We start from the raw sequence: 24,948 nt of genomic DNA, 5'->3' as shown, positions 1-24,948 counted from the left end.
TGCTTTGTTCGAGTACCAAGTCATATCCACTAGGTACATCTATTATTGCCCTTCTTACAGGTTTTCTTGAATCTATTTATCCAAGACTTCTTACAGAGATACAGTTACTGTACACAGCAGCTCCAAACCAGATTTCTTCAAATGTACGATGCATATCCTAAAATGTCACTATTATTACTGTGTGCCCATAAGAAAACCTTTATTTTATATCGTGCCTTTGAGAACATTACAAAAACGGCAGATAGGTTTAAACTAACTTAACTCGTGTATAAAAAGGAGGAATTTGAAAGTTCATTTTACAGTTTTGGATCTTGCAACAAAAAGCACAGTCTTCCATGATACAGGAAACTGAAAGGCCAATTTGGGTACTGTATTTCACATAAGCCTAGATGGGAGTTGCACGCTCCTTAATGCAATCAAGAGAAACTATTCAATCCCTTAATAGTCAGAAAATGTATTTTTAGATTGACTCTGCAATCCATAGGGGGCTAGCACAAGGAAGCTGAGGCAGGAGACATTCTTGTGCATTTTAGTTTGAGCTGTGACTAAAGTTGAAAAATTATACCATGACTCCCGAGTTGCTCATCGAGTTAATCCTTCCGATTAACTCGATGATCCCAGTGCCAGATGGAGCCCAAAATATAGAGCTTTAAACACAGGTTGTGCTTCTTGAATCTGCACCAAGCCCAAAGATTGCATTGGTGAACTTTATCATTGGATACACCTATACACTGGAAATGTGGAAGATGACTCTGTGAAATAAGCTCTCTTTTAGTAGCCTATCCCGCAAGCAAAAGCAGATATTGGTTATACATGTGGGTTACAAACATTTTCAGTTGAGATAAACATCACAGCAGTTGTTAGTTCCTACAAAGTTGTGAGATCTGGTGATGAACATAACATTTATTAACAAAACCGAAATCCGATCATTTGTGATCACACTTGTGTTCAGCTGCCCGTCATTGAAATATCACTGGATAGAAATACCAGCTGCTACACATTTAGCTCTTTTGCCGGGGAAACAACCATTTGATGGTTACTGTAAATAAGAATTATCATAAGAGCTGCTTACAGAAATGTTACACTAAAAGTGTTGTAAAAAACACAAGAAATGGAATGTATCATGTGGGTTACAGTGGGAATGTATATCAAAGCATAATGCAGCACCCCCTCAATTTTAGCCAATGTGAGTAAATGGATCTGTAGCTGTGAAAAATGGAAAAACAGAATTTCTGCATACCAAAAGTAACTATTGAACTTCACATGGAATGGAAACTTTTAATTGAGAGCCTTCAAAACAAGAGAATAGGGCTTTGTTACTGGACTGAAAAACCCAAGTCAGTAATCACAAGAGAAGCAATGGAACAACAAATGATATATCTTACTCACAAAACTGCTGAGAGAAACTGGCAATAACTGGAAAACCAAGTAACCTCCAGGAAAATAAAATTCCCCACAAACACATGATACTGTAGGTGGCAAGAAGTTTACCGACCATAACAGTGCTGGCAATAACAGCGATAAGTTACACTTGGTGTGTCTAAATACCCTTTATCGACAGTGATCACACAACCTCGCAATTTATAGGTCAGGTAGTACAAGATGCTATCCAGCAATCATTAAAGCCAATGGCTACACTTTGTTTATTTGTTCTCTTCAGTGGACATAGATAAGGAGTTTGTACACAGGAAGGAATTTCAAAAGAGTTGACTTCCTTCCTTGCCAAAATGATGCTTTACACAGCACGTGTTTGTGTTTAAAAATATTATACATGTCAAACGATTCTGTTATATTAATACAGAAAATAAACTTTCTAGGTCAATGTGTAGGTATTAAAACAAATGGACAATGTTTTGTCCTTTTTTTTTCTACATCCTTAATCCAACTGGAATTCATAAAATAATGCTAAAAGATACCAGAGAGGATTCCACTGTACCTTGGCAAAAAGTGGCAGATACTACCTGCTGTTAGGGCAGAAATCAAAAGGGTTACTGGAGTCAGGCCAGAGCAAGGAGTGTGGTCTTTGGTCTACTAAACAAATATGGAGAAAGTGGATTTGTTCTGCTTTATCAGTATTGTTAACTCCTTTAAAACAGTGGAACCCCCCAAAAATCACAGAAAATGATAAATGTCTGTGGTCTTATAGTATAAAATGATAGAAGTTGCATGTACGAATATATTCAGATCACGAAAGGTTACATTTACATAGTAAATGTGACCTTGATATTTTGCCATCTTCTCTGCCCCCATTTTGAAAATAGAAAAAAAAAAAGTCAGGGTTAACCAGCTACAGAGCAGCGATTTTTAATCAAGTTTTGTTTTCTCAGAGCACAGCTGAATCTTGTAAGTGCTCTGGAAACTCGCCCAAATGTGTTCTTTCATAAACCCACTCCTGGCAAATAAAAAGTAAAAAAAAAAATCGGGGAGCTAGCTTCATCGAGAAGCCACAATCTAACCCTGACCATGGAGGGACACTGGAAGTTGAAGACTTTTAACGTCACTCTCTGCAAGGGAACAGCTGGGTCTGGCACAGAAAAGGGGGTCATGTGGAAGCATTTAGGATTCTGCATCCTCATGAGGGGAGGCAGTGCGAAATTCTCATCAGTCCTGAGAATGCCCTCGTTTTTATTAAAAGGAAGGGCCCTTGAGCCAGCTGTGCACAGGCTGGTAATACAAGCTACGGCTTCAAAAATTTTAGTATTTTATACGCATGCCACAGTTAACAGAAATCCAGCCCTCTGGGAAACTGGAGATGAAAAAAGCCCAACGGTACCCCCATATCTAGTTATGCTGTTTGTTTCGATAAAAGTCCCCAAAATGAGCTGCAGTATTGCATTTCTGCCCTATTAAAAAAAAAGGCTAGAAGCCTCCCCACCCCTCGAGAAAGATATGATTGTTATGTCCGATAATGCAACACAATGACTGAAAGGGTCTAGTGTTGGGCGACACCACATAATCCTGGGGTTTCTGCACAAAGCTAGGTTAACCCAGTCAGTGGGCGCTTGCTTCCTCCATCTCCAGCCCTCCAGACAAGATCCAAGTCATTTCGGACACCAAAACAATGATATGCTCTAGCTCAAGACGAAAACTCCTATTTATAGGGTTTTCTGAAACAAAACAAAACAGGTTCAGCAGTAAGAAAAGGGCACAGAAACAGCACAGTATAGAAGAGAACCCCAAAGAAAAGGCCTAAAAGACCTATACCAGAGTTATTGCTAATATGATTCTTTTAAACTAATATAAATGTAAAGGTAGTCAGTCAGATGCAAATAAGTGAACTAGAATTTGGGCTTATAGCACTAGAGCTGTAAGTGTACACTTCCAAAGAATGCTGGCTATATTCAGATTTGCCTTTGCCCAGTTTACATATTCTATTTTAGTTAAATTACAATATATCCCTTAACTCAGAGATAGAGACGGTGAAGTAAGTCAGGTTAAAGTTGGCTCTTTTCACACTAGATGCTTAAAAGCAGGAGAATCAAGAAAATTCTTTTAAAATCTTTAGTTGAGCTTTTACATTCATACCTTGATTCACAGATCATGGATATATTTAATGCCATACAGACAAAAACACTCAAGGAAAACAAAGCCTCAAAATACAGAACCCCGATCTCTGCTTGTTGCACTTCGTCATTCAACTTAGCTTTGATGAAATGCGGAGACGAGAAGAAAAAACCGAATTACGTCAAATCGGCAAAGCTTGCTCGAGGTTGGTCTAGAAAAACACTGCAGAGAAAAGTATTTTCAAAAACCCTCCACAAATGCACAAAGAAATGACTGTAGTGCAATGTCAAACTGAAGGCAAAAACGTGCTTGAAGACCTCAAAATTAATTGCTCCCCAAAGACGCGTCTTTTCAAAACAACTATTTCTCCATCTCCAGAGGGATTGTGGAACCTTCCTTTGGGGGGTACAGAGGGAAATATACCCTGAAGACTACTAGAGAAAACTCTGAGAAGCATAAAATGTTATCTAAAGTCAACACAAACCAGAGACTCAGTGTACTATAGATTAGCCTGACCAGACAAACAGGTGAAGATAACAAATGACTAGATTTAAATTTGACTGTACTTTTTAAGGTGACAACACTCTAGAAAGTAGTAGTTCAGGTGGGTAGCTGCGTCAGCATGCGTAGGCTGCAAAGGAACAAGTAAAGGTTTATTCCATGCTGAAAAGAGAAGAAATTCTCTAGCTCACACCTGAAGAAGGCTCCATGGCTGAAACATCGCGTTTTCTTTCTTCTCTTTTCAGCATGGAATAAACCTCTTATCTGTTCCTTTACACTCTAGAAAGGACAACCCATTTAAAAAACAGGTGATCTGAATCACTTACAATATTTTAACCTATTGGCCAAATAGGTAATTTAACAGAGGTCAAAAAGAAAAGCAAATTTTAATATAGAATAAAAATCCTAGAATAATGCAGAATACAGTTCCTAAGTAGAAAAATAAATGACAGTATATGTGTGCTATACATGGATTTCGAAGAGTGGAATTGAATCCTGTTTGATTTCAAACCTGTTTTTTTAAAATGCTTCGTATTAAAACGTAGTCTCCAAATTTCTTATACATAACTCTTACAAATTCCTCTTTTTTTTCTACAATCTTACATTATGTCATAGAATAGCAAATCCTGGTTGTGGGTACGGATATGATGTTATGCAGAGAGTGATAAAGAGAAGTTTAAGACTTCAAGAATGCGACAAGCTACAATTTGATTAAGGACAAAGAAACACTGCAAAGGTTTGGCTTCTGTAACGGATCAGGCAAAAAAAAAAAAAGACAACAGTTCTTGTATAAAAACTGTAGCATTACTTCTGGAAAGTTACAAAAGGGATAAACTGGATTTTGCAAGACAAAGGATACGGTAGTTTATACAAACGTCATGCAGATACATAGATGATACATGTTGAAAAGCTGGGGCCCCATGTGTCACAGCAAAACTTAAGTCTGCACAAATTGGTATTTGAACAGAGCACCCCCTCAACTGTTGTCCGATTGCCTGGTGCCTGGTGGCTGTCAGGAATTTAAGGAATGTGAATCATTACTATTGATATTCATCCAGTAACAGGGCTCCATTATGTCTCTTTCACAGCTTTCATGAGCTCTTGAGCTCAATGGGCTTGATAAGACTGAGGACTCCCTGGGGTTTGGAAATCTCGGGGGGGTGAAAATTCCTTTTCCTGTACCTATCGTACTAGAAGTGGGGGACAGGTGATGATGCCAGGTGAGAAAGTGCCACATTCCAATGGACTGTGAAGTTAACACTGCAAGACATGCAGCAACTGTTTGCACCTCTGCAGCAGGTAACTTGTACAAAAATAAACTTCAGATTCCACATGGGGGAGGGTGGACAAAGCATCCTAACGCATCAGATTTCTCGGTCTGCCTCTTTCAGATCCTTTGAAGGAAAAAAACCATACTGATGACAAATTGCAGCAATGCTCATCTTTAGGCTGGGATCACAATGGAACTGCAGCTTACAATAGGAAAAGGTGTGACCAACACTGGCAAATACTTTAAGTCAACCATATCCAGGTTGACAAATTCCAAACCAGAGGTAGAAAATGGCATCCCATGCGGCATGACAAAACGTATCTCATTTTTCAACATATTAGAACTGGTAAACACAAAAGCGAGCTTGATATGGTATTAATTTCTATTAAAAGTCAAAGCTTACTGATTTTTGCATGTTGCTTGTAGCGGCAATCATAACTTAACAGAGGTGGTACTGTCCATTTAGTGGTAAAGCCTATTAACAGTATTTATAAGAATACAGAATATTATCTCTTAGATTGTTGTACTTTGTAAATCCTTCTTTTAACTGTTGGATAAAAACGGTCTAAATGACACAAAGCATGAACACCGAACCTAGTAGTACTCAAAGTATACCTCAGTTTTAGCAGTTTACGGCTGCTGACAACAGATGGCTGAAAAAGGTTTTTACTCATTTAAAATATGTACTGAACATGCAAATATGAATATGCGACGTACAGTACAACTTACATTCTGTGGGAAAGACCATATGCAATTACTTCTTGGTATCCGATACTGAAAACGCAAGTAAAACAACTAAGCAGATCTCAAAGATACGTTTTGGTATACCCAGCATCACACTACACAACTTTGCCTACGATTTTCAGGCGTAGCCTTCATTTACAGAATCGTAAGAAAATCACAGTGAGCTGTAGAGAGTCGCAGCGTGCCGCCCTTTACTGTCAGTTGTGTAGTGGGACTCAGTTATAGTCCCTGTGACCCTCCACGACTCACTACGATATCAAACAGATTTGATTTTCTCATAGCGAGTCGCAAGTCGTAGGGGTGGGCTCTTGTGTCTGTGAAAGGCAACAGCTAACGAGCGCTCAACCGGAAGTACAATGCAGCCGCAAGGAAAGAAGAAATTAATTTAATTGCTTACACTTATATATGTGCAATTATATATAGCTCTTTTCTGGACACTCCATTCACAGCGCTTTACAGGTAATGGGGACTCCCCTCCACCACCACCAATGTGAAGCCCCACCTGGATGATGTGACGGCAGCCATAGTGCACCAGAACGCTCACCACACATCAGCTATCAGTGGGGAGGAAAACAGAGTAATGAAGCAAATTCATAGATGGGGATTATTAGGAGGCCATGACTGGTAAGGGCCAATGGGAAATTTTTGGGATTTTTAATGACCACAGAGAGTCAGGACCTCTGTTTTATGTCTCATCCAAAGGACAGCACCTGTTTACAGTATAGCGTCCCCATCACTATACTGGGGCGTTAGGACCCACACAGACCATAGGGTTAGCACCCCATGCTGGCCCCACTAACACCTCTTCCAGCAGCAACCTTAGTTTTTCCCTAATGGTCTCCCATCCAGGTACTGACCAGGCTCACACCTGCTTAGCTTCAGTGGGTTGCCAGTTGCGAGTTGCAGAGTGATATGGCTGCTGGAGTGTTTTAGACTGTGCAAATGGAGAGGCTCGTCGAGCTTTGGAGCCAGCACAGATGTCTGTTCACCGTTTTGCGTTTGTTGGTTTACTTTTGGGCGGTGCTCCTCTTATTCCAGGTGGGCTCCACGTTGATTGGCTGCCAAAATGAGGCGACCTCGCAGTACTTGCCCGGAGCAATACGAGATTCGGAACCGTGATGAAAAGTCATGTAATCGGTCACCCTCTGTGATCCCTCTAGGACAGAAAAGGCAGCGAGATTCAGCATCTGCAGTCGGCAAATTTGACAAGCATCGAGTCGAGCCCTGTAGTATGACGCCAGCTTTAGCACAGGCTGTCTAAACTCAGATTTGCCTATTTACAATTAATAGCAATTACTGTAACGTCACAAAAGTAAAAAAAAAATGGATCATAACACCTCCAATGTCATAAATATGCAACTATAAAGATTTGATGGCATCTCATAACCAGGGGGGAAAACTCTGGCCTTTCGACAACACTGAATAATCTCCATTTATTGTATCCATAGATCCCAGTGACCAGTAGTTCTCTCAGTTACTGTAGTCTTAGCCCTGGCTGCTATCTGCATGGCACGAAGCCAGCCTAAGCCTCTCTTGGCCACCCATGTGACTAACATGCAGTATCTATTCACAGTCCACAACAGCTTAATCCCTAACAGACGTGACAAATTCAACAAATTGATTAATAAGAATAAATATGTGGGGTTTCCAAGTGTAACAGTCGGGCTTTAACAACACCAAGCTGTTAAATGACATCAGAAAATAAGACAAGGTTGTTTACTTCACACCTGCTACCTTGATAGCCGCAGATCTCTTTGCAGTCATTACACTGGATACAATGTAATAAGACAACCAGCTGCAGACTGGGGGAATGATAACATAAGAAAGGTTATAATTGAGAGGACCCCCATCATATCCTTTCTAGCTCATTGGGTAGATCCAAGAACCTCATCTCACCATTTCTTCAAAAGAAACCAGTGTATGAGCTTCAACGACATGGCTGGGTAGCTTTTTTCCTGACCCCCACAAGGGTGAGGGTGAGGCAGATCTAGCAAACTGTGAATCCCAACGGTTTCCTCAAGACCATTACAGTCAATATGCAGTCCAACCCCACACCACTGGATTGCAAGCAACACCATAAAATCTATCCTTGATCACCCACTTCTAAAATAATGCCCTTCATTTCAGTCAAAAGAAAACACAATATTCACTATGACAACTCTCCACGTTTACATTATACTACAGGTAAGAGGTGGCAATTTCCATTACTTTAAGAGGACGCCGCCAATTTGGTTCCAGTCACAGAAATGAAAGACGACCCTTTAAAATTAGGATGACTTCATACGAACAGCCCTGAATTAACTTTTTATAAATCTCAATACATTTGTTGTTTTTTTTAAGGAAGAAATACCGTATAAAACAGAACTGATTTTTAATTAAAGCATTTTACACACAAAAAAAGAGGTGAAATCCCAGCACTACGTTTGTCACTCCTGGACATAAACCTTCAATTTCATGAAAGACTGAATTCTCCTGTGTCACAAGTTCTGTTGCTGATAATTTGGACCTCTTTGGTTCAAATCACCCCATTCTTCTAAACCTCTCGTGAGACCTTCCAATTTAACATAAGGAACTACAATACACCAGGTCTTCCAAAATGACGTACTGGCTGTCGGAGATGAAAACAATCTTGCAACAAAAGAGTAATGTACGTTCATTTACATTGACATGAGTTTTTCTCCAAGCCTGTATGAAAAACAGGATGTGGTTGGTGAAAAACTGTAGTTTCTCATTTTGTGTGCTTTTCATTTAGAAGCCCCTGGAAACACCTGGTTACAGATACATTTGATCTGATTCTGTTCAAACAATATTTGACAAACGAAGGCACAGAGCACTGTGTAGTGGAAATGGCAATATTTCCTTTAACCACGATGAGGAGGACGTATTCTACCTTTGACTAGACAGGAAAGGCTGTTTCTTTATTTCCCTCCTAAAGTCTACATTTCACTCTTATTTTTAACCCGAACCCAGAGGAAGGTTTTTAGGATAGACCTAGGCTCCATGTTTGATTACTGAGAGAGGAGAGAAAAAGCCCACTGTGTAACCTGTTCCAGTCATTTGGAACCAGGAATCAATCTCAAAGTCCCAAACAATGTAAAACGGCAATCACCGAAAACTAATCACAAAGTTTAACGTTAACACAGGCCTATTTCTCTCTGTTAATCTCAGTGCTCTTGAATAATAACTGTTAAAGTCTGAGAAGATCTTTGGCCCACTTCATCCAAGGCACTGTACTACAACTACTTTAATTTTTTCCTAGTTCTAGAGAAACAAAACACTGCTGTATCTGGGACATGCAGTATAAGTCAGCCTATATAATAAGGTGCTAGCAAACATGTAAAAATATGAAGTGTTTTATATCTTTCATTTTTAAAATACATAACCACAAAGGAAAGCTCTAATTAAGGAATGTGTGCATTTTAAAAATACAGGTGGTTGTTGTGGGCACTCTCCTTAGTGGACTTGATTTTTTTAGAATTAAAATGCAATTAGTTAACAAATTAACATATTCAGAAGTCTGCAGAGCATTGTTTCTCTTCCTGGCATTTCAAACAACAAGATGATTTTCCTAGCTGAGACTGGGCACTTACATAGACTTACTTAAAATAGTTTGCAATGCAACAGTCAAAGCAAGTGTGGAAATCTATTATGACTGAAATAAATTGTATTAAAAGCATTCCCTTGTGGGAAAATGATAATCCATCATCCAATACTAACTAACTGTTTATCTGAAGACTTCAAATATAGGTGCCTTAAATATGATAAATTAACAAAATAACATTCTAATACCCATACAACAAAAAACTCCTTTTTCCATTTTCCTATCTGCAGTAGAAAAAGTGAGAATAGATCGACAATACTAAAATTTTCACTCGTTTTTATTGACATTATCCAACCGTAATTATCATTGTTCTCCCATTTTGTCATACTGAGAAACAGCTGTTACTCAAATTAATCTACCACTTGTTTACTTTTACAAAATCTACAATGAAACGTTTTAAACAGATTTAGAGTTTACCACATTAAAAAATATATAGGGCATGCTGTAATACAATATGTACGTCTGCTGTCTTTTGTTTTAATTGCTTTTTTCTTCTTTCTGGTAAAAGAGCTACAACAAGGTCTCAAAAATTAATTTTCTACTAACCTTGCCAACACCAAAGTCACACGCTTTCCATAAAAAGGAAAACGCCTTTATCTGTTTTTGTTGGGGAGGATTGTCGATTAACGTTTTAAAATATACAGCCGTTTAGACAGAAAATATTGTAAATTCTGTATTGTATTAGACCTACATCTCACCACACTGCCTTTATCTGTATTTCTCCCTACTGTAATAGACATCTCCATTGTTTCATCACAAACGGATTGAGATTCATCTTTCTACACTTGAAAGGCGAGCAATTTATATTGCAGCACATTTTTATGAATCTACCGGCTAATTAGCACTCATCTGTTAATTATAGTGGAGTCAGTGCAATAGCTTTATCGCCTGCAGACACCCTTTGTAATGAGCATTGCACGTTCTTTGTTTCCGGTAAGGACCCTTTCTTTGTAGGTTAAACGGTTCCTTTGACCTGAGTATTTCCAATTTCTCATTTTCAACATTGTCCTTTCCTGGATCGGTGCAGATAACGTGGAGAATCTATATTGGCTAAATTATTTTCATCATTCCCTTAAACCTGTTGCCTTCACCCCCCAGCACGCCGGATTCAAACCAAGCAGTCGGATGTGTTGTTTTAACAATCGGTAAAAAAAAAAAGACATTTGCACATCGCATTCACCGGAACATACAAGAACCATCTTCTCGGAAGAAGACATGCAAAAGTACATTTTCTGCATATACAATACTGGCCCTGAATCAAATCCGAGCAGCCACGATCTGCTCGTCCGAGACTCAGAGCCAGGTATTCACACTCCCTTCTTTCCTCCAGGAGAGGAGATCTTCCTACTCACCAATGCCAAATACGGAAAACGTCTTTTCTTTTCTTCCTCCCCACCAAAATACTCTCCCTTCTATTTTAAATTGTGCATTCAGACATACTACACAATATCGCATGAGCTAGTCATAGGGCAGCATAGCGAAACTCGGTCCATGTGATTTCAGAAGCAAAATTACATTTTTGTCCCTCCTCCCGTCTCCATGGGGACGCGCTTTGTCATCATGCTGCGTAGTTGCAAAGAGCAGTGTTGGGCGGACTCAAGAAATTGGCGGCGGGATTAAACGTCTGGTGAAATAGCGGTTTCCTCGGCAGTTCGTCCCAAAACAGCATTATTGGGAGCTATTTTATTCTCGGGTGTTTACAATACTCCAAGACAATTCACTATTCATTTTGAACGTGTGAGCCAAATTGTCTTTTAAGGCCATTTTAACGAGATCGGTGCTCTTGAGGGAGATATAACTCGGAGTAATATTGCGGAATTAAATATATGTATATATCGGTTCTTGAGGATGAAAATGATGCAAATATTCAAGACAAAATTAATTCTGCGAAAGGTTAATTAACTCAGGCGTCTACCAAACTACTCGTGATTAGGAGACGCTTCTTAACATCTAAGATGTAATTACACAGTAGCAGCACACAAAGGAAAAAGGGAAAATAAAAGTTTAGCGGAATAAGCAAGATGCAGAGGATTTATTGGTAATGACAATTAAATTCACAACGCTCCGATAATCAGATTAAAATTGAAACAAGCACAAACGCACAAATTTACTTTCCAATCAAGGTTATAGCAAACACTATCTTACACGGATTTCTTCCGATGAATATTTAAACCCAGTGCTAATATACGTTACCTAATTACATAACACTACAAGGTTAATGGAAAAAATGAACTCAATTTAAAATCCAAATGCATTGAACACTGAAAATTTAACAAATACGTCAAAGAGGTCATAAGATGATTGAACTGGGAAAACAGTTGAAAATAAAATGCAACAAAACTTAAAGATTAGACCAGAAAAAGCAGAATGTGGCAATAAATGGAGACGATGTAACCATAGTCAAAAGCCCCAAAGTTATTGTCAAGAAAAATGAATGCCAAAAAAGAGCTCTTAACAACAATATAGTGCAAATGAAGATCAAACAGATTTCACCTGGTCACGGATGAAGTACTGGATGTTTTTTTTTTTTCTGGAAGGAGTAAAACATGCAGTCAAGCAAATATAGAATAGGAAATTACTGACGGATGAAGTATTGAGTGGCGTTATAAAAAGAAGAGGACTACTGTATAAAGACACATTGGCACAGGTTTCTACTAAGTGTATGGGGGAAAACAGGGGATCACTGTTGTGATACCTTTACACAAAAATTGATCACCACCTTGTAAATCTCCAGGATTACTTTCTTTTTAAATTAAACACCCGCCCCCAACTGCAGTATCCAGTTCAGGGAATAAGCAGAGAATTCCAGAGAATTGAATAAGTACCATGGACCGCCCTTCAAACACGAAGAATGGGTTGTAGTTTTGAACTCCAGATTTATTGATTAGAAGTATTTTGTAAGGATCTCTAAAGCATGAAAGTACTGAGAAAACTACACTGATCTAGTCAGTATCATTTATTATTACAGAGGTGCCAAAGCTGCACAAGGGGTTAGGGCTAAGGATAGAGAAAGATGATAAACCCTTTTACAGCCACAATGGAGTGCTTTAAGATGCTTGATTGGGAAGACAGGCCAGAACATTAATAGAGCCACTTTAAATGCAAACTTCAATATAGTGTCATATATTTCTATAGTGTAATATAGAAACTTCATAATAGAGTCATAAAATCCAGAAGGATTAGTAATACAATTAAAGTGTAGTGTACACAGTATGAAAATGGTTTTAAGCTACTGTTACATGCAACTCATCAGGTCAGAACTTTTATACTGTGATCTGTTACACTGGAAACAGTGGAACTAATTCAGTGCTGAATTCATCCAAAATGATATAAAATGAAATTAAAAGGTATACATATACCAACACACATACACACTTCAAAGATAATAACTAGAAGAATTTAGTTATAAATGGTATTAATTGACCACTACACCTCACATATTAAAAATGTACACATAATGTCTGCATTCCAATGTACATTTTCAATAAATAAAAAGATTTTTAATAAAATGACTCTCATCCAGATAATGACATTGAATCAGAATTAGCCAGGGAATGATCTTTTATGATGATCCCTTCATTACTTTTATGAGGCTTCAGAGTCTGTCAGCAGAGCCTAATGAGGCCTTAAATCAGCCACCAAAATGAAATTCAAACACTTGTTAATTAATACCCCTTCCAGCTGCCTAAGTAATGTAAAGCATTCTAGCCAGGACTACCTTCACACTCATGCTATAATACTTAATGTCTGTTTTCCCCGTTATGTAACTCCAGAAGCTGCAACATATGTTAGAAACTTAAGTTTTGCTTTACAATTTAGCGTTATTTAATTTTTTCCCCCCCATCACTTTAGTTAAAACTGTCTATAACCTTTTAAGGAATCAAGTGTTTATACTTGCCCAGTTTGGTATTTTTAGTATATGGAAGGAAATACTTTGATTCATTTCTGTTCAGTTTCTTGTTTTATCCTTCAAGGGTTGCATTAAGCCTGAACATAACCTGGCAGTCACAAGACCACAAGAAATGACTCCTTCTCCACACAGTCACACCAAATTGTCCCTGTGCTAATTAACTTGGAAAGCAGGTATTTGGAATGTGAGGAGGCACCTGGAAAAAACCCTTGTGTTGGCACCTTCATCCTTCAAACTCCACAAAAAGGTCAGAACTGGACCCAGGATCCAAGAGCCACGAGAGACCAGTGCCAAGCACCCTGCCACCAGTGGCAGGGAATTAATCTGTAAGCAATGAAAACAATGCTGGGAGACCTGAATTGGCGCATAGTGCAAATCACATGACCACATCACTTTCAATAGCCACTCATCCAATTCAGACTCACAGTGTCCAAGTGCCTGTCCCAGCATGCACTGGGCACAAGGTGGGGTACACCCTGAACGGCACACAGAAACGCACACACTCACTCCATGTTTACAGAAACCAATTAACCCTTCAGTATGTCTCTAGACTGTGGGAGAAAGCTGGAGCAACTGGACAAAACATGCAAACACTGGGAGAACATGCAAATCTCATGCACAATAGCACCCCAAGACCACAATGCCACCCCATTGTTGCTTAACTACTGAAGTTTATCACAGAATGTTAGGGATCTCAAGGAGCTGGGTAAACATGATCAAAATCACTTGAATTTGTCACTTTGGTAGAATATCAATATTAAAAGACATGATAATTATTGAATTACAGTTATAAAGAGAACATTGTATCTTAGGGACTTATATTTGTGCATTATAAATCCTATACAGCAGTGTGAAATAGTGGTTAGGTTTCCTGAATGGTATTAGGCCCACATCCTGAGTGAGGCATTGGTGTTTGACTAGAATTTCACTCAGATTCCTCCAAAAAATATTAAGATAAATATGTACAAATTTAAGACCCTTTGGAATTTGAAAGTCACCAGCCACATAAGACCCAGGTATTTTTTTTTACTTTGGACTGTCTGCATCTATAAAAACGTAGCTGTAGTGGAATCCATGTTCAAATTAGATCAGTAATTTTTCAGTATAACATTGACTCACAAATTAATAAAGATCAGAGCAAATCAGAAACATGGTAGTGCTTGAGAAGATACTGAACAGTAAATTTAGTTTATTACTCACATCCACCAGTGAAGTAGTGCCATCTAGTGTCTGTTGCACCTGAATATCTAAATGTATTCACATATCAAAGTATGCAGTATATATATATATCCTCATTATATCTTTAACTTGTTTTCATTATTGGGTGGAATTCTGGTGTAACCCAAAGCTCATAGCATAATCAGTTTTTCTTTTTATGAACAAAGTATATGCATTTAATTCTTAATAAAACTAATCTGCACAAGGATTTGTATTGATCTTGTTTTAGTACAGGGGGTTTCATTTATGGATGCTCACATGAGAGAAATTTAAAGCAACATTCAGCCTAGGATGTGAAAAACGTGGTTTATTTTCCCATGTGCCAGAGGTGTAACATTAAAAATCTTGTAAACTCTCATCTTCAGAAATATCCAATAGAAACTGAAAGGGAAGACAAATTTCACTCAAACGGTTCCGATTAAACATGCCCTAACATCTCCTAAAACTATATGCTTAGGTCAGCTGCGTTTTCTCATGTATTAATGTAGTTTATCTAATAAAAAAAAACATAAGTTTTTTGTCTTAACACAAACAGTGCTCGTCTCACCAGACCAAAACTAAAAGTTTCCAAATTGCAATTTGTTTGATATAACAAAATACAAAACATATATACAAATAAATAAGAAGCTTTGTTTCACTTCTATTACACTGGAATACTGAATATACTGTTACAGTATCTATTTCTTTTCTAACCACTTTATCCATTATAGGTTTGCAGGGGAGCCAGAGCCTGTTCTCAGCATGTAATGTGCGCCAGGCAGACAAACACACACTCACACCAGGGCCACTTTCCCCAGATAAAAATTAACCTGCCACTGTGGGATGAAACCGACACGAACACGAGGAGAACATACAGACTCCACACAGATAGCGTCCCAGGAACTGAACACAGAGCTCCAGAGCGGAGGCAACAATGTAAACCATTGCACCACTGTACATTCTGGTATATATTCATTATATTTTGCCTATATTTAAGATTCATTGCTGTAGCACCTTAATTAGGAATTTGCCTCAGTGTCCTAACATTTAAAAGCATTAAACACAACCTAACATAAAACCATAAGGTAACAAAGAATCTCATACAATATTCAAATAAAATGAAATAACTGGTGTATTAAAGGAGTTTATATTTACATTGTCAATAGTCATAAGATACTAATGTGTAATTGGAAAGCTGTTCAGTATCTATACATTGTAATTTTGTACTGGTGTGTCCTATGATTCACATCTGAAATTGGATCAAGAAATACAACATTCAAATGTTCGATACAGTAAATGTCTACTTCACGTTTTTCAGTCTTAAATGTATTTCCGTCATACATGCACAGACATACAGTATTTATGTCATAAAGCCGATTATACTAAAACCTGTATTTTTATATACAAAAACTCAATGCAAGCATAGCTAAACGAACCTAGGCGAGATAAAAAAATTGAAGAAGCATGACATTTCTGCATACTACAAGAATAGAAGGGGAACAGTAGCTCTATGTAAAAATAAGGTGTCAGTTACACATAAATGAAATACCCAGTAACGTTGTACAAACGAAAGGATAGTAAGGGTTCAGGGATTTTGAGCTCATATACACAAGGTGAGGCACAGCTTTTAGAGCCTTGACTAAGATCTCACCCAAATTGTTCTGGTAAAATACCCAGCTGTAATGGATAAATGGGTACAAATTTAAATCGCTTTACAGCCTAAACAGACAGTAATTCTTTTTACGTCAGTGCTCCTCAAGGCCACAGGTTTCACATTCTTAAAGTAGCCCTCATTATTCTTTGGTTGTCTACGAAAATATTATAATTTTACTACATATAGTTCCGGGGTTTTTGGACTGCTGTAGTTACCGGGCTCATCAGCAGCAAGAGGAGAACGTCGGCTACCAAACTGTGGTGAAAGACTCGATTAAGGATTTATTCTTCGGAGACATGCAGGCCGACAAGGAGAACCTTCGACCAAGCGCACTTTCTGCCAAACCGCAGAAAAGGGAATATGTGCGCATTGTCAAAACCCAGACTTACCTGGGCTTGATCGCTAGCGTCATTCAGCAGTCTCCAACGAGAAGACTGACATTTCTTCAGGTAAAATACATCTCTGTAAAATGCGCTGATTGAACGTATATACTTTCGGGTATTCAAAGCTTAACATTTATATACTACTTTTTTTTTATAAGATGACTTCAATATTTCTCCAAAGTGAATTTTCTCTGCCCTTTTCCTACAGATAATGAAGAATCTAAAAGGGTTCGTTTTGGGACAAGAGAAAAAACTGGAAAATTGCGTTACTTTGACGTCCAACAAGTGCTTTGTAAAGGTTTGTATACAAGAACTGTTTTTTTTTCTGTGTAGTTTGGGAAATGCATTACATGATGAGGCAAATAAGAAATCTCTCATGCGTAATTTGGGTACTCATTTTAATGTGTCCTTTAATTCACCAGGTCCCCGTCAATCCGGAGAACCCCAAGGGAAAGAAAAGCTTTTGGGAGTTTGACGAAACTCGCATCACCCCAGTACTATTCCGACGTCACTTTAAGGGCTTGGAGGGCACCTTCGCGCATCTGGCTCAGAGAATGAGCAGAGGAGCGAAGGAAAACTCTCCGTCTTCGGCCACTCCAAGCGCTGCCAAGCAGCAGAATACAAAATTTACCGGCTCCTTTTCAATCGAATCCATCTTAAACGAGAAAAGACGTTCCCAGTCTATTGAGAGATAGAGCCCTTTGCCGGGAAGTTTGGAAGTGGTCCGAGGAGGAGCTACAGGGAACATCGACAGGGATGAACAGGTGTTTGGCTTCAGTGAAACCGTCGTGAATTTCCGAGGACGCACGCTGATGGAAACTGAGCCTAGTGATCCGTTTTCCGCCGGCGGACAGGAAAGAGATGGGATCGACTACATGTACCCAAGATCGGGGTGTATAGCGTTACAAGATGATCCGTATAAAATAAGCTCATATCTCCCTACATACACCTTTCCACCTGCTTTCATTAATCGTCAATATGATCAGTCCTTTGAAACGAAGTTAAGCAAGCAGTCGAATTACCCTATCTGCACGTACAGTTCTTTCAGACACTGACCTCATCACGCATTTGAGTCAAATGTAAGAATAACGCACTTATGTCTTGTAAGGCGCTTGATTCCTGAAAAGCCAATTTCTCTCCTCTTTACACGTGGTGCGTAATTTATCAATAAATACTAGATGTGGGAAAAAAAATCACGTTTATCGTTTGGTATCTTTATGTCACTCCCACCTTCGCTTACCCAGCTGTAATAATCGACCTTCATAATAGGTAAAGCACTTGACTTATTTTAGTCGTGTGTTGAGAAAACTTTATTCTGTACCCGTCCGCGTTTCGAAAGATACATTGCCAGGAATGCCACTCGGCCTTATGGTAGCAACAAAAAGTTGCCAATACCAAATGGAAAACGGCGGAAAGGCCTTTCTTACAGTATGTGCCTTAATTTTGTTAAAACTCATGGGTTTTAACGGCGATTTCTAGGTATTTCAGAGTGGCTAACTCCTTTAAAAAAAAAAAATCATGCCCACAAAGAACTTAAATCTCAGATGAGTGTACAAGATATAAATAATTCGTATCTTGATTAGAATCCATTAAATACAGAACAGTAGGTCAGTAGATCTACCGTGAAGAAAAAGAGCTCTTCGCTATAACCGGAGCCATCAATTAACTGATAACTGGATCACAGCTACTCAACTTCGTGATCACTCTTTACACTGAGAAGTAAATTTATGTATCGTTTTTTTTTTAAATCCAAAAACGTACAGGTTTAACTTATACCATCACTGGTTATAGAAGGTAACCAATACTTTATATAGTAGTCAACATATTCTAAGAAAATTACAAGATTAAGAACCTTAAAGAGTCATGAACTCAACTGTTTTTACAGTTTTGACCCCCGCACTATCAAACTGTTAAATTCTCAGCCTCTCTCACTCTCACCTCACACCTATGATCTGAACCTCACAGTGCCTTCTTCCTTTCTTTCTTACCAAAAACGCAAACACACATTGAAAATCTATCTCTACCATACATGTCAAAAGCTCACTCCCCATAATTTCTATCCCTTTATTTTATTCTGTTGATGCATATTTTTGCACATAACCTGTTACCTTTCTGTTGTTTTGCACATTGCCTGTTTTTTTTGCACACTGCCTGTTGTCTCTGTCTTTCTTTTGCTACACAACTGTATTGTTGTTGTTGTTTTTCCCCCTCTTTGTACTACTTATGCCCGAGAGCTAGCCAAATAGCATTTCGTTATACCATATACCATGTATATGAGTGTAATGACAATAAACTTGAACTTGAACTGTTAAAATAAAGGTGGGGAAAAAAATAGGCTGTAGGCCTTTGTCGAAACACGTTTACACTGATACTTCCATGTTTTACATCATATACTTTTAAATAAATTTGTCATTTGATTAATTCTCAAATGATCAATTCAGGTTTGTGTTAGGGAGAAGATACTAGCTTTGAGACTCAACAATGAGCTCAGCCTTGTAAAGTACATCTCCCAGCACGACAATGATCCAAAACATACTGCTAAAGCCACAGGACAGTGGCTTAAGAACCAAACAGGTCAATGTTCTGGAGTGGCCCAGTCAAAACCCAGACCTCAGTCTAATAGAGAATCTGCGGCAGGAATTGAAAATGTCCGTTCTCCAATTGCCCCTCCCCAACCTGAAGGAGCTTGAGCAATGTTACAAAGAATGATCAAAAATTGCAGCAGCCAGATGTGCAAAGCCCATAGATGCCTATCCGAGAAGACTCAAGGCTGTAATTTCTGCCAAAGGTGCCTCTACAAAATATTCATTATTATATTCAAAATGCATTATGGCCCTATATTGTAACAGTAAAATGTGGGGAGAAAGGCCAAGGGGGTACCCACTATAGACTACAAGCCCTTGTCCAAACATTTCCAGAGATACTGCTGTTTCCTGCACAGACAGCTTTTAAACAATAAATCCGAATTTAGGTCTGTTGAGATGAACTTTAAAAGACGCTGATTCTGAGGCCCGGGAATGAGTAGCTCGGTCTTTAAGGTACATCCGACGTGATTCTGAACAATTTTCAATTTCAATTTTAAGTCCTGAAAATCTGAACAAACATGGCGATAGAAATCCCAATACAAACGCAATAAAATAGCATATACTCACTACATCGTTTGTATAAATACAGCAATGAAAGTACTGTATATTGCAATTTTGCGCCGGAAGGGTCTACTGGCGCAGTTCTAGAAAAAAATAATTTAAAAAAAAAAACGTTTCTACAGTACTTAATTTGGGGAAAAAAGTATTAATCATGCTCAGTGTCGGAAAAAAATATGCACCTGAATTGAACGACATGAAATGTATACTTCGTATTTACAGTGAAATCCATGAGAAACTTTCAGGTCTCTAATTTTTCAACCTTAATGCATTTCTCCGTTTGCATCATACATTAAGAAACGTGCATACAGTAAGTATTGTCTTAAAGGGATGTTGCTTCAAACCCTGTATATAAAAGCACTAAACTTTTACTAAAAAAGCTTCTACGTGATATGAGGTCTGACCATAAACCATTTCTAAAACCGCAAGTTGTTCTAAAAAATTACTATTATGTTAATATTGGGCGACTTAATCTTTCGATAACTAATACTTGGATTTCCGAGAAAAAGGAAGGCGATTACTGCAAGTACATACCAGAAATATTTGAAATTGTTAGCAATTCGGTAAGACAAGGCACACAATACCTGTGAAAAAGACCTGTCGACTAACAGTTCTCAAAAGAGTAAATTAGCATAACATATGGAAATGATAACTAGAGAGATAAGGAATGCAGCCTAAGAAAACAAAAAACGCCTAGAAGTTAACCAACTAAAATAGCATAGATAGTGACACTTCTAAAGTCGTGGACTACTACAAATGAGTATAATAAGGCTTTTCAATACTACTTATTTTTACATTCTAGTTTTAATCTTATTGTTATGCTTCCATTAAATTAACTATTCGGCAAACGCAGGTGCCAAGACATTACTGTCCATACAATTGGTAAATCAAAAGGAATAAAATGCTACGAATTCGAGACGTCGTAAACGCCAGTAGTCAGGGAATGTTTTAAATTGTCACCTATAAATCTTTCCGCACTAAGCCATTTAAAATTTTCTGCGCGCAATGTTAAATTAAAATGTTAATTTTAATTTTAGCAAACGTAAAGGGGCAGAAGTGTGGATCAATCATTAGGGTATTTGTCTCCTGAATAGAAGAGTTCATATCCTAGGGGAGAGACTGTCGTACCCATTCCAAATCATTCTGATCCACGGGACACGCGGTTATTTGCCCCAGGTCGACTAGAAACTTTAAGACAGCACAGGTCTCTTACACGTTACCGCTTAACTGAAACAAATTAACATCACCGCTAAGAGCAACATCACCTGTTTATTTTCTTCCAAGATGTATCAACTGATCGAGTTGTCAAAATAACTGGTAGTCTTTTCCAATTTCTTGCAAAGATTCCGTGCCGAAGACGACGCATTAATGAACAGAGGGCAATCTCATTTGTAATGGGGGTAATTAGTTAAAAGGAGTGCAAGGGAATTTAAGTACAAACGCAAAACATTCAAGATGCGGTTGTTTTTTTTCGTGAAAGTACTCTAAATACTGCCCGGTGATAACTAAACATTAGTTGGCAAACACTTTTTAAATGTACTCCAATATAGGGAAAAGGGGAAAAACCTGCCTATGCCGAAAGGTTTCAAATCTGTTTGTTAACCGTATTCACGCCATATGCTTCACTTTTCTAAAGGTCTCATTATCCTTTGCATGTCTATAAAAAAAACACTTTAAACAATTTGCAAATGTAGGATTAATTTTCTCCCGTTAACAAATTCAAATCCCCACCCACTTAATATGAACTCAAGGCATTCCTGAAAGTGGTGCTGCCTCCACAGTTTTCACCTTCTGTGGATATGCTAATTTCCCATTAAAGAACGCATACAGCCCATTATTGAACGCTTTGTTTCAGGACTACATATAGTTCCGGGGTTTTTGGACTGCTGTAGTTACCGGGCTCATCAGCAGCAAGAGGAGAACGTCGGCTACCAAACTGTGGTGAAAGACTCGATTAAGGATTTATTCTTCGGAGACATGCAGGCCGACAAGGAGAACCTTCGACCAAGCGCACTTTCTGCCAAACCGCAGAAAAGGGAATATGTGCGCATTGTCAAAACCCAGACTTACCTGGGCTTGATCGCTAGCGTCATTCAGCAGTCTCCAACGAGAAGACTGACATTTCTTCAGGTAAAATACGTCTTTGTAAAATGCGCTGATTTAACGTATACTTTCGGCTATTCAAAGCCGAACATTTATAAACTACTTTTTTTAAAGATGGCTTCAATATTTCTCCAAAGTGAATTTTCTCTGCCCTTTTCCTACAGATAATGAAGAATCTTAATGGGTTCGTTTCGGGACAAAAGAAAAAACTGGAAAATTGCGTCAGAGTTACTTTGACGTCCAACAAGTGCTTTGTAAAGGTTTGTATACAAGAACTGGGTTTTTTTTTCTGTGTAGTTTGGGAAATGTATTACATGATGAGGCAAATAAGAAATCTCTCATGCGTAATTTGGGTACTGATTTTAATGTGTCCTTTAATTCACCAGGTCCCCGTCAATCCGGAGAACCCCAAGGGAAAGAAAAGCTTTTGGGAGTTTGACGAAACTCGCATCACCCCAGTACTATTCCGACGTCACTTTAAGGGCTTGGAGGGCACCTTCACGCATCTGGCTCAGAGAATGAGCAGAGGAGCGAAGGAAAACTCTCCGTCTTCGGCCACTCCAAGCGCTGCCAAGCAGCCGAATACAAAATTTACCGGCTCCTTTTCAATCGAATCCATCTTAAACGAGAAAAGATCTTCCCAGTCGATTGAGAGATGGAGCCCTTTGCCGGGAAGTTTGGAAGTGGTCCGAGGAGGAGCTGCAGGGAACATCGACAGGGATGAACAGGTGTTTGGCTTCAGTGAAACCGTCGTGAATTTCCGAGGACGCACGCCGATGGAAACTGAGCCTAGTGATCCGTTTTCCACCAGCGGGCAAGAAAGGCATGGGATCGACTGTATGTACGCAAGATCGGGTTTTACACTGCTACAAGACGACCCTTATGAATGGATATGCTCATCTACTTACCTCCCTTCCCACACCTTTCCACCTACTTTAACAATCAATATGATGAGACCCGGTACTGCTTTGGACTTCAGCAACCAGTTGAGTTACCCTCTGGGCCTGTACAGTTCTGAGACACAATGGGGTCCTCAACACGTTTGGGTCGACCGCGAATATGACGGACTAACGTTTGCAAGCCGCTTGACTCATGAAAGCTAACGCTTGTGTTTGGTAGCGTCCGCATCTTTTTAATAAAAATAAATTAACAAAATCCTACGTTGTTTTGCGTCCTTATGCCCTTTCCGCTTCCATTTACTCGGATACAAAGTAAAACATGCTTATAAAACTTATTTGCAGTTCTGAAGTTTTTCTTAATTGCCGAATATGGAACAAGCTTCCCAGCCATGTGGTAACAATCTACTGACAACCCAAGGAGCAAGATGGGGCGGACGATCTCCCCATTTGTAACTTTATCATACCCATCCGTTTTAATCACGGAGTGGTAGCGATTTCCGACTAGGTAACTCCTTTATGACTCTCGGAAAGAACCAATTTAAACAAATTGAACCGTGTACCAGTTATACGTCTTGATCAGATTTTGTTAACGGTTAACGGTAGGTCAGCATCGCGGCAGCTCAAAAATCAGTAGTTTTGTAGGGGGAAAATCGCCTTATTTCTTTACCTGCTGGATTGTCACCGAGGACAATTCGTACAAAGTTACAGTATGTTATGCTTGTGTATTTAAATTTTCGAATCAATACAAGTATAGAATTAATATAAAATGTCGGTTATACAAGATGACAATTTTTAAATGCACGTATACCAAGTGCATAATTATAAAATCCTGAATAAGGTTCTTTACCATCATATCCGCAACTGTTAAAATACAGGTTTGAAGAAACGTAGGCTGTACTCCTCTGTCAAAATACTTTTACATATATACACACACACCATTTCCTATGGGGTACATTTAAACAAATCTGTAATTTGATAAATTCTGAAGGGATCAATTTAAGGCTGTGTTGGGCTGAATAGAAGACATTAGCTTTGAGCTCTGAGGGGTTTCTGTTCTACCTGTGAAAGAGGTCTATCAACCATCCAGTACAGAAAGATGCCAGGTGTCAAAAAATAGAGTCGAGGACACAAGGACATTGCAAGCACACTCCACTAATCTCCAACTCCTTTCACCATGACAACCAGCGGAAACAAACTGAACATGTTTTAGTATTAACTCCCCAAACCCTAAATAAATAAATAACACTCCCTCCCCCACTTTGTCTTTGAGAAGAAACATGAAGGTTGGTTCATAGTCCTCTGAGGGCCCTTAACCCTAAACCTTGACCACAGATCTGAAGCCCTGCACTCAGCTCCAGCTGTTGTCCAGCCCTCTGATGACAATTCCTAACAGCTGAGCTCCAGGCCACTTCGAGTGAAAGTCACGCACAACCAGGAGACAGCGGTTCTGTGCTGGAGTACCATAGTTATCCACAGAGAGAGCTTCCCAAGTGTTGTTGGCTAAGGCACAGTGCAATGAAGAATTTGGAGCAGGGGGCCCAATGATCATCTGAGGAGGCAAGCTGTGCACTTCGTGACCGAGTTCAATGCCCCGATTAATGCCAAGCCTCCAAACTGCCTCCACAATACCCTTTCAGCTGACTTTTCCTGTGAAGCTCTATGCAGCAGTTCCATAGAGATGACAAAAGACAGAGGTACTGTATATGAAGGACCTACATTAGCTCATGTTCAGCCCTTAAGACCTGATGGATGTAGAGGCTGCTTCTCTGCGGAGTACGTTCCACATCACTCGCACCAGTACATCTTTGACTTTGAATTTATTTCACTCCAAAATTGCTGCTGGTGAGTGAAGCTGATGCTGCACTGGGTGACTTGGGAACTGAGCAGCAACATCTGGCAAGGGTCTATAATTTCTGCGAGTTCTTACAGCTCTCACCTGCTCAAGTGCATTCAGGCGAAACCGCTGCCTTGTTTATGAAACCAAAACTACTGCAGCATTTAGGACAGAAATGTTTCACTGGTCCGCAGTGGCACAGTCA

At 39.0% G+C, this 24,948-nt stretch overlaps 2 protein-coding genes across 3 annotated transcripts in view; one reads left to right on the top strand and one right to left on the bottom strand.

Annotated features, from left to right (window-relative positions):
* Positions 1-11,121, bottom strand: part of ptp4a3b (protein tyrosine phosphatase 4A3b) — a 54,954-nt gene extending 43,833 nt beyond the window's left edge. Inside the window, exon 1 of one of the 2 annotated variants that reach the window (XM_015357483.2) lies at positions 10,973-11,121. The gene's annotated coding sequence lies outside the window, so the exon portion shown is untranslated. Of the gene's footprint in view, positions 1-10,166; positions 10,256-10,972 lie in introns of those variants that run through there. The other variant, XM_015357485.2, reaches the window with a different exon arrangement.
* A 10,669-nt stretch (positions 11,122-21,790) lies between these two features.
* Positions 21,791-23,147, top strand: si:rp71-45k5.2 (forkhead box transcription factor). The gene is made up of 3 exons (XM_069195280.1): positions 21,791-22,037; positions 22,175-22,270; positions 22,397-23,147. The coding sequence occupies exons 1-3, from the start codon at positions 21,885-21,887 to the stop codon at positions 23,111-23,113; spliced, it is 966 nt and encodes a 321-aa protein (XP_069051381.1). The 5' UTR covers positions 21,791-21,884; the 3' UTR covers positions 23,114-23,147.
* Positions 23,148-24,948: the final 1,801 nt, after the last annotated feature.

This window comes from Lepisosteus oculatus, chromosome 10, assembly GCF_040954835.1.
Source record: "Lepisosteus oculatus isolate fLepOcu1 chromosome 10, fLepOcu1.hap2, whole genome shotgun sequence".
NCBI classification, from domain to species: domain Eukaryota; kingdom Metazoa; phylum Chordata; class Actinopteri; order Semionotiformes; family Lepisosteidae; genus Lepisosteus; species Lepisosteus oculatus.
The sequence above is the reverse complement of the archived record's forward strand: the minus strand, read 5'-3'. Positions and strand labels throughout refer to the sequence as shown.